We start from the raw sequence: 13699 nt of genomic DNA on the forward strand, positions 1-13699 counted from the left end.
AACCTGTCAGATGACCCACAGCAACAGGTCAGCTCCAAATTCAATTTAGTTGTAGGTAAATACTTCTTGATAGTCATCCGGTTTAATGATTTCTAGTCAGAGGACAATAGCTTCAACATGGATCATGAACATCTAGTGCCTCATTATTGACATACACCTTACAGCAAGAAGTAAATGAAATGCCAATTTCAGTTAAAAATGGAATGTCCAACTATCTTATCCTAGAATTTGAGAGTAGCTTCAACGGGTACCAAGTCACATAAGAATAGATTCATTTTGGAAAACAGATGGAAGGTGAAGTGGAATATTTCACACCAAGACTGCAATAATCTCATCATAAACCCATCCAAGGTATTTTTCCAGTATTCAGAACGGGTGGTAAGTTATGAGGTCTGACAATTTTATGATAATTCAAGTATTCGGGACTAAAATCTGTCAAGAACCTTTTACAGTATTGTAGTGTAGTCTTTTTAGCTACTTGGTTAGTTTTAGCATCAAAATTATATCTCAGCCACTTACCTGAACCTAGTTCAAATCTGATTAGCCTCTTTTCCCCAAAACACAAACATGATCAAGTGCAATACAAAACAGCTACTGAAAGAAAACTATGGGATACATCAAAAATCATCACACTGTATATACTAACAAAGGTGTAAGAATTGAACAATATGGTTCATATAACCAATGCAGATGACAAAATTAGGAGAAAAGAAACCTGGCAACAATCTTTCTTTCCAGACTGGTTTGCTGTTGATATACTCCATGGGACATGTCTTAAAGAGCTGAGGATTTTTTTCTTCTAGGAAAAAAAATATTTAATAACATCTACATGTATTGATTCAAACACTCCAGAGAGTAACTTTGTCAGAAAACTTCAGTGGTGGCTCTAAGCCCATTGCTGAGTTTTGCCATCTATCACAAGCCATTCCTAGTGGAATTTGAGAAACTTTCCCTTCAAAACCTCCTGCCCACAGATCCCATCACAGAACACAAAAGCAGAGTAAAGCAGTAAGTTCTGCCTTCAATGCCCCATGGCTCCTGTGAGCTCTTCCTAGTAGCTGCAGCTTTGCAGGAATCCAGAACACTACAGTACACAATAGCCTACATTTGATTCTCTACTTTTCCTCCTTGACATCATTTTGGATTCAGATACTGCAGAAGCTGCTTCGTATTACGCAAACTTCAGTGGTCTACCCTGTTCATTCTTCCCATCTTTGGGAACTTATCTATAGGCTAGGTGCTGACTGCAAAAGGTCCATCTTTCATTTCAGAGGATTACACAGAAATTGCAGGGATTAGTTGGTAACTGTTTTGTGAGAAGGAGATGAGAAAGATCTCCTCCTTAGTATCAAACTCTGCAAATCTAAATTTCAAGACTGGACTCCCCTCTTCAGGGAATGCAACAGTTCCGAAGTCAAAATGCTCTTTTATGACAAAATAAATAAAAAGCCTAAAACCCAAAGCAATGGAAACAGAGGTCTCTGTAAGCTAAAGACTCATCACCACCTTCATGAGGTTAAGACACAAATATATTGTTAAAAAAAGAAAACACACGACAACCAACAACAAAACAGAAGGAAGATGATGAAGATATCTTCGTTCTTATAAACTGTAGGACACCTAAACAGCTACTGTGGAACTCCCCCCCGCCCCCCCTCCCCCAACAGTAAAGCTGCATACAAGTTGAAAGGAAGGTGATACTTCAACAGAGGAACCTGTTCCACAAGTTTTCTTTCTCAGATACTTTTATTATAAGGAAAGCTTTACCAAACTCACCATTGGAGTTTATTTTTCTTATGTGTATCTATTCATACACACTCCAATCCACTGCATTCATGGATCTACATGTGCAGTGACAGAAAGCATCCAAGACACACACTCCATACTAGCACTTGCACACATACAGCTTGATATGCAAAGAGTAAATATAAAACTTGTATTCCAGATGTAGGCTTGTATTTTTCACTTTAGAAAACAAATCTATGTGAAATATAAAAATTAAAATATAAACATTTGACTGTTTTCCTCATTGTCTGTTCCATCCTGGCTGTTTGGCACCCACCCTTTAGAGGCCAGAAGTTTCACAGATGGAGTTTTAAATGCCCAGCAGACACAACAGAAGCTATATTTTCAAAGATGCTCACTGCACAAAGAGCTGACATCTTTTGATGTCAGTCTAACCTAATAATTTATCATGGAATTCCAATGCAAAATATTCTTAAAAACATCTTCCCAACGCAAGTCAGAAGAATGTGGAAAAGCTTTTAGAATTTAAGCATTTTTAGAGCTTATTTCCAGGATTAACATTGTATCATTGAGATATTTGGCATGAGATTTGTGTTCACTTAGCTAAAAAATCATAAAATACAACCAATGCTTCAATCTCAACCTTATCAAACACTGATCAAACATCAGTAAGAGCCCTGCAATCAAGCTCTTTACTCTTAGATTAGTCAAAACTGAAGACTGAAACACATGAATTACAGGCCTCACCTTGCTCTGACTCCGAGGAAATTCTGCTGCTTTCAACAGTATTTGAGCAGTAGCCTATTTTTATTGGCTTATTTATCTATTTATGCATTTACTTGCACAAAAAAAAGCAATTCAATTAATTTCTATAATTTCATTTAGGAAAAAAAAATCATCACAGTGATTTCTTTAACTGTTATGTCATATCTTAGTCATATTTAAAGAAATGCTACCAAAGGAAGATTCCCATAACAAGCTTATCAGCAGAGAAAGATTTTAGGTCACAAATCCCATTAAGTCAGTCCTATTAGAATTTATATCTTAATTCTGAAGGCATAGCTCTATCAGTATAATATCAAAATAAGAATGCTGAACTCATGAGCAGACCATTAATTCAGAACGCTGAGAAGACTAAGCAACAGCATTTATCACTTCACATACAACCACTCTAAAAAAAACATCAAACAAATTACTTGCATCTCATTCACTGAGTTAATTCTCAACACAGCAATGCCAACTGGAAGAAAAGTTTATTTTTCTGAATTACTTACTTCAAGAACTAGCCAAAGCTGGTCTCCGTTTTTCACATCTTTCTTATAGTACATGCCGTAGAATTTGACTACATTAGGATGATCAGAGAGTGCTTTCAAAATGTTATACTCTGCTTCAATTTCTTCATCAATATCCTAGTGTCACAAATGAGGAATACATAGCAGTTAATAAATAATGATAACCATTTAAAAAACCCAACACATAGCATTTTCTGGCTATTCAAATGTCGTTTGAAAAAATAAAAAGTAAAAAACCAGAACACGAATGTACCATCTGCAGGGCTACAAAACTTGATTCTCATTACTCAATACAAAACAGTCATCTGTTTTTTACTTGGTCTTCACCAGTTTCAGCTGATGAACACAAGGGGTATGACAGAGTAGCCCTGAGGAGAATGGGGAAGAAGCATTTCAAGGCAAAGCCAGTGCAATCCACAAGTGGGTAGGTATGCAGATGCCTCGGGATGTCACATGTTACTTCTCTAATCTCAAGGGTATCCCCAGCTAGAGATGGTGCAGCTGGAATTACCTGTCTACCCCTCTGTGCACGAACGAGTACAACTGCAACCACATCTTACTCATTTATCATCTTACTTTCTAGAATCATTTGGATTTTTTTCTCATTTTCTATCATAGAAATTGGTGACATCCATGATCTCTCTGGCTTCTCCTACCGAGCTATGAGTTATGGCTTTTTGTCAGTCTTTCATTACAGACTTTGGGTTTCCTACACAGCGAGGGAAATCCATTTGGAGGTGAGAAGGCAAATTTTGCCAACACATGTACCAGGAGCCATGTAAACCCTCTCAGATCAAACATGGATGGTAGCAACAGTGGGCACTCAATGACTCGGGTAACCCTTTCCACATATGCACGGTATTGCTCACTGAGGGACTCCATCAAACTGCGTTTCAGCCATGCTGAGAAAATATTCAATCCATCCTGACCACATGTTAACATATTTGTTTCCAGATTTAAACATTTTTAATACAATTTGCTATTTACACGCACCCAAGAAGAAATAGAAATGAAAAATTAATTCTAGAGGAAGGCTACCTATGAAGTCTGCTATCCATATGAATGCATTTCTTATCAGTGAAAAGCACCTACTCAGTGCTGAAAACCTGTCTCACCACTGCAAACAGAAGTGACCCTGGCAGAGAAAAGGGATGCTTTGTATTCCCAATGAATGTCACTCCTCATTTTGTTCACCAGTCATCTGCCCCTAAGAGGCCTTTGCTTACTTGTTTCTTATACAGGTATCTCCAACACTAAATCATGTTCCCCATATTAGCCTTTTGCCTTGAGGTCAGCCTGACTGGTGTCAAAGAACTCTGCCTGTCAGGAACTGGGCCATCAAACTCTCATACTGAGATTACAAGAATAAGTCTTCTCCCAAGGAAGGGCTTTAGAGACTTTTTAATTGAAGTAGCCAAAAAATAGTAGAAGTTTTCCTCCTCTTTCAAAAAAATGAGGAAGTCACTTTAAGTTAATTTTCCCATAAGCACAATGCAGAATACAGCCAATAAACAAAGAGATGCAAAGAAGGAAGAAAGAACCAATGTACTGAGGGTGGCAGAGGAACGAAAGGGAAAGAGTGGAAGATAAGAAGTGATGAAGAGAGAAAATGCATCTGGCAAAAACAAAAGGACAGATCAAAAGGGAAAAAAAACAAAACAAACAAAAAACCAACCAAACCCCAGAGAGTTGAAAGCCAAAAAACTATACACAAAATGTACAATAGCGTTGACTGCCTTGGGGAAACTGGAAGGGAATTAGCCCACTGTCCTACTGTGATTTAATAGAGGCTTCCATCTCCTGAGGGGTACTCAGATTTTATGAGATTTTTACTATTTAAGGAGAAATGAAAAGAGAGAGAATGAAATGAATAGAATATTCATTCTGTGTATACTAAAAAAATAAAATTATATTCCTCTGTATTTTATAAAAGAAGAAAACTTGAAATATTTGTTTGAATTTAACATATTTATCTGCATAACAGTACCTCTTCTAGAAATGGTAGAGGGAATATTTTCATGTGAACTTAGACACAAGATAACTTGGCTAAGAACCCTAAATTACAGTGGTATTTACTTACAGCCCTGAGGACAAGACTGAGCACATTCTCAGTTCCAGCTTCATACATTCTCATCTCAACACCTTCACTTTCCTGTTGCAGTTTCAAAAAGCTGAGCTGTTATTCAACACAAAGCATCTAAGAGCTCTAAAGGATTAAACATGAAATGCTTATTTCAGTCTCACACCACCCATGATTATGTAGTTTCCCAGTTAAATCAAGTGATATAAACCCGCATTTTTCTGCTTCTTTTTTCAGTCCACCTCTCAGGTGGCACAATTCTGAAACCATCTTCAAAGAAAAAAAAAATAAAATAAAGAAGAAAACACAGTATCGTTTTCTTCATTGCAATGGCTCCCTCTGCAGCCATCAATAATACTTTCAGTTTAAACAAAAAGAACTCGTTTATTGCTTTCACCCTATTTCTAATAGAGGGTTGCCATTTTAACAGTAACGTGAAGGCACAGCAGCTACTCCAGACGTCCTGTAAATAGCAGGGGGAAAAGAACAGTATTCTTAGAACAAAAAGAAGAATATAATTAGTTAAAAAGATTTAAGTCTTGGAGTGTGGTGTTGACTGTATAACTTCCATTTTTTCATTAAAATAATTTATCTGTTTTCATCAGTTATACCTTTTCCCTTCTTCAGTTTCTTATGTTGCATCTTTATCCATAGTATTTCTTCTGTCTTTACATTCTACTCCCTTATCTCCTACTTGAAACTATTTCTCTTTCCTCTAGCATCAGCTTTAGTACCTCTTCTTTCTTCCTGTCATCACCCTTTTACCTCTTCCTACAACTTCCAAAGTGTACACAACGTTAAAAGTTTCCCTGATGCCTTCAATAATCCCTGCCATAGTCAGCTGCCACTTAAGAATCATTCCCGAACACTTGTGAAACAGATGAAAGCAGAAGCTTTTCCTGCCACACAGGCATTTAGACATACACCAACTGCATGGAAGTCCTGCCTATTCATTGTAAGCACAAGAACCTTGTTTACAGAGCAGAGTCAAAAACAGAGTTTCCAATGCATTTGAATTCATCAAGATCCTTATCAGTTGGCTGCAAATCATGTTTATTTTGAGAGAGGTACTGAGATGAGCCTCCTTTTGTTGCTTTGAAAGAATGCTGAAATAAAAAGCAGATCAGCAAGAAACACAGCAAAGGTAATGCAAAAAATATTTTCACAAACACATTTCATGGATTTACAGACCATGGAATCATAATTTGAGACTAGGTGACACACAGGGGTATACAGAGCCCTGCGTGGCTGTGCAGCTCCAGACCTGCAACGTTTCACACAGCACAGCATTCCCTTCCATTCCTGCCCAGAGGTCTGGGAATGGAAGCACGTGCCTCACAATCCTATACCGGGAGTGAAAAAAGATGAGCTCAAAGGAGCTACCTGAAACAAGAAGAGCTCCTTGTCCACGTTTTGCAGGTTACTGTTCTCAAGAAAAATCCCAAGCCACATGCAGCACCACTGAAGTCAGCGGGGTAGCCTTTACAAACCAGACTAATGTTCCTCCTTACTCTCTGACCATTAATCTGCCACCCAACAAATGTCAGTTAGAGAACAAAAGCATACTCTACAACATAATAATTCCACCTCCCAGACACCTGGTGCTGTGTGTGTAGGAGCTATTGCCTTTGCATTTTCCATTTGAAAAGATGGATTCCTCTGTGATATCTATGTATTTTGGCACATTCTGAAAACACAGAACCAACAATAAAGTGTGCTATTTTATTTTTAAAGTATCATTCATAGCATGTAACTCAGCTAAAAGCATGTACTCAAAATAGATGCTTGAAGGTACATCTAAAGTACTTACAAGTATATAACTTTCTTACTGGCTATTACATTAAAAAAGAAAAGGAAAAGAACAACAGTAAAAATAGAAGCTAGGACTCCTGGTACTGAAAAGGAAAATAATCAGCTCTGCTTCTGAAAGTACGAGATAAACAAGGGGTAACTAGAAGTAAAAGTAACAAAGTTGAGGTATACTTCTGACTTCTACCATATGCAACCACTTCCAAGATCCCTTACAGTATGAAAAATGCATTGATAGCTAGCCTGATACTTAGCAGGTTGAAGCAGCTTATTTCACTATCACTTCTAATGTTCTACCAAGATTAAAAGAAAATAAATACTACATAAATTCACTTACAATTAAATTAGCACAAAGTAATTTAAGTAGCTTACGTGAACAGGATCCAAAATTTTGACTGCTGCTCTGCTGCCATTTTTCTTATTTAACACCTTGAACACTTTTCCATATGTTCCTTTCCCAATAGTCTCAATTATTTCCCAGGTATCTGAAGGATCAGGAAAGCTATCAAATATTATTGTTTTCCCAGTCAACGGAAGCATCTCAAATGATGGCTCCTAGAAAAAAAGAGATTTCAACGTTTGCTCAACAAGTGGCTAACAGCAATTGGTTTCCTACAAACACAAGAGAGACACACATACCAGTCTCAAGCACTAGAAATGTTCTTGCATGTAGTGTGCATGCACTGAAAGCATAATGAACAAGAAATCCTCCACTTAATACAGGTATCTGCAGCCGACACAGTATCAAAAGAAAGGAAATCCAAATAATAATTTGACCTAATTTCAGGCTTGAGTGAAATCAGTAGAAACTTTCCCATGCACTCCAATGAAACTATAATGTCACTCAGATTTTTTGAGGGGCAGGGGAACGGGAGTAAAGTTCATAAAATCCAAAAGAATTTGGCTCCATTACCAGGAATCAAGCAAGAAAGGAAAAAAAAAAATATATATCCTCAAAACAAGACACGTTAAATAGCAGCATTAAGCTCATTCAAACTTTTGCAGCAAGTGCTCAATTTTATAATCCTACTTTTACCATTTGGTCTTTTATACAGATTTTGTAAGGCCAAGCACATCAAAGTGGCAGATCTTTTCACAGTATCACAGTCTGCTGGCGACCAAGCATTCAGAGTCATGGAAAACATGTTTACTGATGTACATTCATTAACAACTGCTTTACATATTGTAAAGGAAACACCTTTTACAATGATGGAATTGTATCCATGGCTGACCAGGTTACACCTATGCCCTGGTTAATGCTGGATACAATTCACTTATAGATACACGCCTTCATAGTGACTAACTATCCAGCAGCTACAGTGGTGAAAAGAAACCACACACAGACAACAACAAAACAGAAACCCCACCTTTACCCATTGTTAAAAACATCCCAAACCACTGTAGAAATGTGTTAAATAATACATTCTCATATTCTTAATTGTAGAGCCAAGACTGAAAAAGAGAAGGGGCTGGGAAGAGGATAGACTTAAGCCCTTACCAAGTAAGCAAGCTGTAAGCAAGTGAGCCAGCTACTGAGTGCTTGAGGCCTTCCTGAGCACAATATGTAGTAAATGAGACAGGTTTGGCAAGTAATTTTCACACACCCTTTAAAAAAAATTTTATATTATACTTTATCAACAGACTACAGCGTAATTATTCTTGGATTTTTTTATGCCAACAGCACAAATCTACACACATAAAAGCATTTTATGTGATATTACTCCAGTGACAGAAATTGCACCGTGATACCTTACTGCTTTTTTAATAATGAAGAGAATGGCTTCAATTTCAGTTTCATCCATGCCATACTAGCCATACTTTCTTTACTCATCTCTTATTCGTATAACCATGCATATCCCACTAGACATGGAGCACATACACCATCCAGAAGCAAGTGAAATGGACTGCTATACAAACATACGTTGTACCAGCTCCTTCAATTATCTGACATGACTACTGGCACACGATGTGTATTCAGACTAATTTTCTACTGGATAATACAAGCTTGCCTGGGGAACACAGTGCTGAGGATTCTTCCCATCATTCTGCTCCTGGTTGATTAGCTCACTGAGGAGTGAGAACACAGGGTTTTTTTTCTCTCTCCCCCCAAGGCCTTTTGTTTTAAAAAAAAATATATATAAATTACTATTACCAACTTCTATACCTGCTCATGCAGCCAAGTGGTGAAATATCCTAACACCAGGAAACCTACAATCTGCAGCAGTCTGTTGTGTACTGAGGATTGCAACTAGTACTGGCCCAACACCTTGATCTCGAGGTCTCTGGGAACAAAATGGCCCAATTTTACCTGCTACAATGAAATCTCCCTTAAAACAAACCCAGGTTAAGGTCAAAGAAAAGACAGAGGATCAAGATCCAAAGACATGTAGCTGTAATATGTAACTCCTCAAATTTCCATTCTAGATTTAACACTTGCTTTTTCCTTCTGTCCAGCCCTCTCCCTGGGATTCATGTAGACACAACTCAGCCAGGACAGAGCGAGCAGTCTCTTCCTAAGGTATTACCTTTCCACCTTATGCCTAGTATTTATCCATAGCTTGGTAGCTTCACCACTTCCAGGCAAGGCCATTTCTTCCTCAGAAAATGAACACGAGCGAGTTACAACCTTTTTTTTTTTTTCACTTTCTTTTTCTTCTGCCTATAATATAGTGCTCAAATACAATTGTTCTGTGGTGTTTTTTTAGTCACTGTATATATACATATACAAATATTTTGTAATTAGCTCATAATTGGGACTATCCAAAATAATAACCAAACTGGGGATGATAAAAGGATTAGGATTAATAATCCCAAACCCCTGCTTTGAGGGATTCAACAACGATGGCATTTAAAAATTTCTTTATCTGAGCTTTAGTTTTTAGAATTGAGGTTAACCATTTGCTTAAAGTTTTACTGGATACTCAATGCATAACCAATGATTTACTGGGAGAAAACAAAGTAGAGAGCGATCAATGGATGCCTTCGTAAGAACAGATGTCCAAATCATACTGGATCTGTCTGTGTACAAATTATTTTCTACAGAATATGTAGTTTTCCATCAGAATCTAGGGCCTGCTGTGTCCCACATTACAAGAATACAAGCAACAGGCTGGGACCCAGGCAGCTTACAGCAGGAGATATTCAGAAGTTAAAGAAAGGAAGACTCATTTCCTCCCCTTCAAAGAGCACTTAAGATGCAGGAATGCAAAGACCAGCTTCACATGTTTAGCCCGTGCCACAGCCAAGCAGGGAACTGATAACCTTGACTCTTCAAACATACCCTTAAGCAAAGGCCCACACCTCCATGCACAGGTTTTACAGCAAGTGGAACACTGTAAGAACACGCACATCAAAACCTGCAGATTCAGACAGCTCCCCAGGCTTCATTAACTTTCTAAACATTAACAGAACGCAGCTGAAATTCATTGACTCCCAGTATCAATTGCTTATTTGTCTCTGGAGACTGGTACAAGGAGAACTGTTAAAAGGGCTGTGGAAACATGACCCTGCAGGTACTATTTGGCTACCAGAAAAGAGAGAGGCACTGTCATATACATGCATTTTCCTCTGCAAATCACATCAGTTGCACATCATCTTGTCTTAAGAAAAGTCACCACAAACTTAACAATAATGCATACAATAGCTGTCGCATTCAGTTCAATAATTTGAGTGCTATTCCAGAATGAATTATTCACCCTAATCCTTTCTCTTTTGATTTACAGCTTCAAAATCATAACTTGAATGAGCTGTATTGAACATCATATTTTCTCACTTCCAGTATGTTTAAGAACAAGCCCCTGCAGATAAATTGTTTAGCTTCTACTTCTATTATTAAAAATATTAAATAGAATGATTTCAAGTGTTCTGTTCTGGGTGATGAATAATGTTTTATTACATCTCAGTGAAGTTGAGAAAGCTGATAATGATTTAACCTCATATTTCAGCAATAAATTGGGCTGTCTGTGGAATAAGTCTGGATGCCCAAACAACTGGGTAATTTATCATATCCCTCACCATTAAAAATTTACTTCAAAAAAACAACTTACAACTTAGTCCAGACTTCTGAGCTAGGAATGTACCCTTGAACCTCTACAAAAACCCTTTAAAATACTTCTAGTGTGCTCACTAGAACTCACACCAGCTCACGCAACTTCTGTTCAGATTTTGGCTAACACTGCTCCTGCTAAGGCGTGATGTACGCTGGGAGCAGCGTCTTTAGGTCAAAGTAAAAGCAACTGGTTGGCAGGACAGGCAGCCAGAAAGAGCTAAAGCACTATTACCACCTGCAAGCTGCTGACTCCTGCAGCCTCTATCTTTTGTCTGGAAGTTTCCTCAGAATCTGCTAATTTAAGGAAATGGTATAGGCCAATTCTCCAAGCTGGAAGGTGTAAACATCAGCTTACCCAAAAAGCTTCTGAAGCAAATTCAGACACAGCTGGGCTGCTCTTTGGTGTGATACAGGGGACGCCTGCATGTTGATGGAGGAGGAAGGACTAAGCACCCTCACTCTTTGGGAGTTATGGGTCATAAGTTATCAACCCTTTCAACTTGAATGGTGAATAAGTGAATTCACGTGACAGAACAGTCTGGGCAAAAGGGGCTTGAGCTCCTGTTTGTTGTATTTGTTTGCTGTATTTCTTAAAGAGCTCAGGAAATAAAGCGCAGAGCATCTTGTCCTGTAAACCAGAGAGATCCCAATGGCCACAATTATTAAATTCAGGGTATGTGGGACAGAAAAAAATAGTTTTGGAGTCCCAAGACAACAAGCCAATGTGGTTGGGTTTTTTGGTTGTTTTGTAGGTTTTATTCCTCTAAGAGGGGGATCTAGTGTCAGTTATAAGAACAAACTGGGTGAGAATTCTTATGAGCCTGCCCTATGTGACTTTTTGCTTCCTATGTCACATTAAACATATACACCCTATGCAGCAGACCTCAGGTTGCATACTGGAGATACCCAGAAAGAGAATCATAGAATCATTCAGGATGGAAAAACCCTTTAAGATCACCAAGTCCAACCACAGGTCCGCCACTAAACCATGTCCCTATGACACCCTGTTCAGCATCAATGCTGGTAGATCACTGCATTCTCCATCATTTTCAGTACCTGGCTCACTTGGAGACAGAAGGGGAAAGGGCAGCCTACTAAAGAACACCGTATATCTCCTGTGGACTACCTGATTGCTGCAAAGGTAACTCAGTGAAGCACTTTTCCACACCTGAAACTTAAGACACATACCAACTGCACAGTCAAAGGCTTTATGGTCAAGGCCACAGAGCATTACAAACAATAGTCAAGCGGAAACAAGCAACAGGCTGGGTTGCAAGTATAAAGGAACCTGAATATCTCATGGACCATTACATGTAAACCCAATAATTATTATTACTGTTTCATACTACCTACATTTGCAACTTCTTTCTAAACTTTTCCATGCAATAGTTTCTGAATGGACCATCATCTCACTTGGATGAAAGCATATTCATTTCCTCTATAAGGAGCTGATAAAACAAGAGAGGCACCTTGCCTCATGTCTTTCATCCTTCTCCGTAAAGAAGCCTACATGATTAGCAAAGCAGATACCTGTTCATACGTGACTAAAATGAATCCAGTATCTTGTCTCCTGGCTACCAAAATCTGCTGGTCTTGAAAGTCAGAACCAGGACCTCATTGGTTCAGTTCAAAACACACCTACTGTGGTCATCTTTGAACTCTTCTATCATCTGTCCATACCACTCTCTCCTTCCCATTGCAAACACTAACCAGACAGCTTCTGCACATATACTGCCCTGTAATTTGCCAGACATCTTCACATGTGTCACAGGAAGTGAATGTCAGGAGCCAGCAACACTAGCTTACATTGCCTATTGGGTCTGTTACCTCCAAGAAAGTGAAATTTGCACTGCTTCTTTGCACTGAAACTTAAACCTCTTGCCTAATGGATGCCAGAAAAATAATCACCCTAAAAAGAAAAAAAAAAAAAAAAAAAAAAAAGAAATTGCAGGCAACGTTCATATAGATACTGCTGAGGCTTGTTGTATGAAAGAAAAAAATCCTTCTTGCCTCACTTTTTCGCCACCTGATGCCTTTACCCAATATCTAGTTTAGAAGCTCTTTGGTCTGGTACTGATCACAAGGCACAGTGGGGTCTTGAAATACTTAATGCAATAGCACAATAAAATCCCACAACACATTCCCTCTTATTTCATGACTTTATGCCACACTGACAAGTACTTAATAACAAAGTTAAAGGCTACTGCATGGAATTCTTAAGACAAGCCAAGAGCATGAGGCTACAATATGCCGTTACCATACTACCACGTAGCATATTCTGGATAACGCTCAAATAATTTGATTGTTCAACCATGAATATGGATTGCAGCACAGTTCCTGAGCTAGGATAAATGTAGCTATAATGAGCCATTTATGCAGCATACTATCTCATGCGTCATTCAAAGTATAAGTTTTCCTCTGGAAATTCCACTACCACCCCCACTTAATTCCAGGGGATATTTGGCTTCTGATTTTGATGATGATACAGCCTGTATCTGAATGGCAACGATAATCAAATCTAAGCTCAGTGTGAGCAGATTATCTAGTTTGACAATGAGTTAAAAACAAGTGTTTAGAACACAACCGTTTGTTGGATTTTTTTACTTCATTTGTCAAAAGCTGAATACAATTAACATCATAATTTCACTCTAAACCAACAACAAATAATAGTTTGCATGATTACATTAACTTTTGTACTATCTGTGTGTCTATCTGAATTATCTT

General features: G+C 38.2%; 1 protein-coding gene across 12 annotated transcripts in view; it reads right to left on the reverse strand.

Annotated features, from left to right (window-relative positions):
- The window catches only part of MYO3A (myosin IIIA), a 145008-nt gene that overhangs the window by 107738 nt on the left and 23571 nt on the right, over nt 1-13699 (reverse strand). For 10 of the 12 annotated variants that reach the window (XR_013927912.1, XM_080386051.1, XM_080386050.1 and 7 more), the window contains exons 2-3: nt 7300-7482; nt 3021-3155 (exon numbers count right to left, since the gene is read on the reverse strand). Coding sequence is in view for 10 of the 12 variants with exons in the window: in XM_080386051.1 (XP_080242177.1) it covers nt 3021-3155; nt 7300-7467 (303 nt within the window). In the remaining 2 variants the exon portion in view is untranslated. Of the gene's footprint in view, nt 1-3020; nt 7483-8425; nt 11940-13699 lie in introns of those variants that run through there. The other 2 variants (XM_080386052.1, XM_080386055.1) reach the window with 2 other exon arrangements.

The sequence above is a fragment of the Falco punctatus genome, assembly GCF_963210335.1.
Source record: "Falco punctatus genome assembly, chromosome: 4".
Classification (NCBI taxonomy): domain Eukaryota; kingdom Metazoa; phylum Chordata; class Aves; order Falconiformes; family Falconidae; genus Falco; species Falco punctatus.